Raw genomic sequence first — 4,619 nt, forward strand, 5'->3', positions numbered from 1 at the left:
TTTCCTGTCTCCTGAATACCTAGCACTGTGTGACAACTATACCCCATCCTAGCCAGGCTATACTGTGCAGCCTGAGAACCACTTCGTCAGTCTTTGCAGCTGCAGTAGTGGGATCCCTGAGCGCTTTTCTTTATTTTGTTCCAGATATTTTAGTTAATTATTATTTTCTTTCTTTTTCCCTTTCTCTTTTTCTTTTTGTTTTTTTTTTTTTTTCCACTTTTCAGTTTCTCATCTCTCTACTCTACCAGCAAGCTCCCTTATCACCTTTTTTTTTTTTTTTTGGTTATTGGCTCCTGTTTCTTTCTCCTCCTTCTCTTCTTTCCCATGCCTATATTAGCTCACATCACAACCTCCCCATGCCTTCCTGCCTACCTGCATCATGAGCTAAAAATTACACCCCCAACCAGAACAGGCATGGCCTACCAGAACCTGCCCAGCCATGATTTCCAGCCCACATTGTCAGCCCTTATACATGCCACAAACAACGCGTCCCAGCACCTTCCCTTCAGCAGGACCTGCCCTGCTGCACCATAGCTGAGTGATTGGCCCTGGTGATTGGAAAAGGAGGTGAAAATTATCATGAACACAGACAAGGAAACAACAAAGAATGCACAGCCCAACTTCTCAGACATAACCTAATAAAACAAAAAAGTAGGATGAAACAAATAGATCTACAATAGATAAATGAAGAAAATAACTACTGAATGTCCTGAAGACAGCAGACAGAATCAAGACATATAAAAAAATAGGACAGAATGGTACCAGTAGACATCCAAAATAAAACACAAGATGACTTTTCAGTAGATGAAAAGGCATTGGAATTACCTGACAGGGAATTCAAATCTCTACTATTCAGAGCTATTCAAGAATTGAAGCAAGAAGCAGACAAAAATGGGGAAAAAATACGCAAATTTTTGGAAAAGGCAGACAAATTCATGGAAAATACAAACAAAAAATGGAAGATGAAAAGCTGACTGTCCAAGAAGCTCAACAAATCCCATACAGGATAGAGCCCAAAAGGAAATCACCAAGGCAAATCACACTTGTTAAAACCAAAGACAAAGAAAATATACTGAGAGCAGCTCAAGAAAAACAAAACGTCACATACAGAGAAGAAACAATGAGACAAAGCTCTATTTGGCAGAAATCATGAAGGCAAGAGGGTAATGGGATGACATATCTAAAGCCTTGAAAGAAAAAAAAAATGCCTACCAAGAATAATATATACCACAAAACTCTCGTTCACATGTGATGGTGAAATGAGGACATTTCCAGATAAACAGAAATTAAGGGAATATGTAAAAACCAAAGAAAAGAATTACTGAAGGGAGTCCTTTAGTCTGAGAACAAACAACATCAGACCACAGAAAGTATCCAGGATACAAGATTGTACCAGCTGGATAACAACCTAGGGAATGAACTCTCAAGGACTACCCCAAACCAAACGAATTGCAACAGGGAGCCAGAGAGGCTAATGCATAAACGACAACAATGTCAGGGTGATAAAAGAGGGAATAAACGGTGTAGGTATAGAATTGCCTAATGGAGAGGAAGGCAAGGTGATACCAAGTAATAATAAACTGGTTCAAACCTAGGAAGGTAAGAGTCAATACAAGGTAACAACAAAGAAAGTTAACAAATATACTCATCAAAATAAAGAAGAAAAACATAAAATCTCAATAAAAACAAAATCTACAAAAAGAAATGAAAAAGAAATCCACAAACAAAAGGAACTCAGAACAGAAGAGTAAGAGGAACAAAGAAAATGTCACCACCACACACACAAAAAAAAGAAACTACAAAGTGACCGCAGTAAACTTACACTCTCAATAATTACACTGAATGTAAATGGTATAAATGCACACATAAAGAGACAGAGGGTGACAGAATGGATTAAAAACCAGGATCCATCAATACGTGTCTACAAGAGACACACCTCAGAAGGAAAGATGTAAATTTATTAAAAATCAAAGAAGGGAAAACATATATCAAACAAATAACTACCAAAAGAGAGCAGGAGTGGCAATACTAATCTCAGGTAAAATAGACTTTAAAACAAAACCCACCATAAAAAACAAAGAAGGGCACTATAACTATATAATGATTAAAGAAATGATCCATCATGAATTTAACCATAATAAACATCTGTGTACCCAATGACAAGGCTCAAAAACACATATAACAAACTCTAACAGCACTGAAAAGAGAAATTGACTGTTCCACAATAAAGGCAGATTTCATCACACCACTCTTGGTAAAGGACAGAACATGTAGAAAGACACTCAACAAAGATACAGAAAAGCTAAAGCGCACAATCAGCCAACTTGACCTCACAGATATATACAGAATACTCTACCCAAGAGCTGCAAAGTACACTTTCTTTTCCAATGCACATGGAAGGTTCTCCAGAATAGACCACATGTTAGGCTACAGAGCAACCTTCAACAAAATCCAAAACATTGAAATGACTCAAAGTATCTTCTTTGATCACAATAGCTTCCTTTTTCAAGCTGAAATATCTGGAAATGGAAATGAGTGTTCAGTAATCACTGGGTCATATATTTGTTGGTCCCTGGGTGGCATAAATGGTTTTTACTCAATTAGTAACATAAAGATTCAGAATTCAAACCCACTCACCACAACCAAGGAAGAAAGTCCTGGTGATCTGTTTCTATAAAAATTATCTCAAAAAAAAAAAAAAACTATGGAGCAGTTCCACTCTGTAGCACACGTGGACTCCATGAGTAGAATCCACTTCGTGGCAATGTTTTTGTTTGTTTATTATATATTCATGAGTAATATACATTTATATATGTATGTATCACTAATATGTAATAAATGTATGAAGAAATAAGACATTATTTATGTGGACAGGAACAGTGTGTGACTTTATATTTATAACATTAAATTCAAAAAGAAGACAAATGTATCCTAAATGCTGCCTGATAAACCAACCATGCAAAATGTGGGCCCAATGGTCTACTGAATGTGAAAACTATTAAATAATACACTGGCATCATATACCCTGATTTTTTATTTATCAAATAAATCAAATTAATAAGAGCAGAAACATGTTAACAAGGAATTGCATTTTGAAAGTGATTTAGGAAAGTATCCTTCATAAGCTTATTTGAAATTTAAAACCACTCTCTGAAGAGGTCATTACAAAATTAAGGAACAAAGAGGTGAAGTGACTCATTAGGATAAATAGCTAGAATGTCCCTGATGTGGAATATTTATTTTTTGCTCATGATATCCCATAACATTGCATAGCACCAGAAATTAATTTGCTTAAAATATTTCAAACTGTTGCATACCATCATAAATTACTGTATTTTTTAAATTTGTTTTTCATATAAACTATTTCATACTTGTACCATCTTCTCATTCATGAAATCATGCTGCTGAATAATAATGTGACTGAGTTCATTCTGCTTGGGTTGACTCAAGATCCTGTTAAAAAGAAAATAGCGTTTGCCTTTTTCTTGCTTTTCTACTTAGGGACATTATTGGGTAACTCATTGATTATTATTACCATCAAGACCAGTTGGGCACTTGGGAGTCCAATGTACTTCTTCCTTTTCTACTTATCCTTAACTGATACCTGCTTCTCCACTTCCATAGCCCCTAGAATGATTGTGGACACCCTTCTGAAGAATAACACCATCTCTTTTAATGAGTGCATGATCCAAATCTTTTCACTTCATTTCTTTGGCTGCCAGGAGATCTTGATCCTTGTGCTGACGGCAGTTGACCGCTTTGTGGCCATCTGTAAACCCCTGCATTACATGAGCATCATGACCCAGTGGGTCTGCAGTGTGTTGGTAGCTATAGCCTGGGTAGGGGCCTGTGTGCATTCTTCAGTTCAGATTTTTCTGACTTTGAGTTTACCTTTCTGTGGTCCCAATGTGATTGATCACTATTTATGTGACTTGCACCCCTTGTTGAAACTTGCCTGTACAGACACCTATGTGATCAACCTGCTACTGGTGTCCAATAGTGGGGCCCTTTGCATAATGATTTTTATCATGTGAACGTTCTCCTATGTAATCATCCTGCATTCCCTGAGAAACCACAGTGCTGAAGGGAGGAAAAAAGCCCTTTCCATTTGCATCTCCCGTATCATTGTAGTCATCTTGTTCTTTGTTCCCTGTATATTTATATACACATGCCCCACAACTACCTCCCCCATGGATATGATAACTGTGTTTTATAGAATTTGAACACATTTTCCTAACCCTCTGAGTTATATCCTGAGAAATGCTGAGGTGAAAAATGCCATGAGGAATCTATGGAGCAAGTAACTGATCTCAGAAAACCAAAGATTAATGGAAATTTCAAATCCTTCTTTATAGTTTCCATTGACCTAGCATAATTCAACAAAGCATATTTTCTTCTTAATGTGGACTTCAGGGAATCTTATCTTGGAGAATAAGTGCTACTTTCTTCAGGAAACTGGGTAATATGAACATATACACTGGTTACTGTTTTTACTGTTGAGTCAGTTTCATGCAGAGGAAGAGACAATCAGGTACAATCAAGTACAATCAAGTCTGTAAGGCCAATAGCTTTAGATTTTTACTACTGTCTCTCTAACTCGCTTGGGTAACTAGAATCGC

The 4,619-nt window shown here is 36.8% G+C and overlaps 1 protein-coding gene across 1 annotated transcript; it reads left to right on the forward strand.

The window, feature by feature from the left end:
- Positions 1–3,398: 3,398 nt before the first annotated feature.
- Positions 3,399–4,034, forward strand: LOC100665954 (olfactory receptor 4C16-like). The gene has a single exon (XM_064275166.1). It carries the CDS (start codon positions 3,399–3,401, stop codon positions 4,032–4,034), a length of 636 nt encoding a protein of 211 aa, XP_064131236.1.
- The last annotated feature ends 585 nt before the right edge of the window (positions 4,035–4,619 follow it).

Source organism: Loxodonta africana, chromosome 22 (assembly GCF_030014295.1).
Source record: "Loxodonta africana isolate mLoxAfr1 chromosome 22, mLoxAfr1.hap2, whole genome shotgun sequence".
NCBI classification, from domain to species: domain Eukaryota; kingdom Metazoa; phylum Chordata; class Mammalia; order Proboscidea; family Elephantidae; genus Loxodonta; species Loxodonta africana.

What these genes read in the sequence shown, in the direction of transcription:
- LOC100665954 (XM_064275166.1), top strand. Translation starts at nt 3,399, where the DNA reads ATGCTGCTGAATAATAATGTGACTGAGTTCATTCTGCTTGGGTTGACT.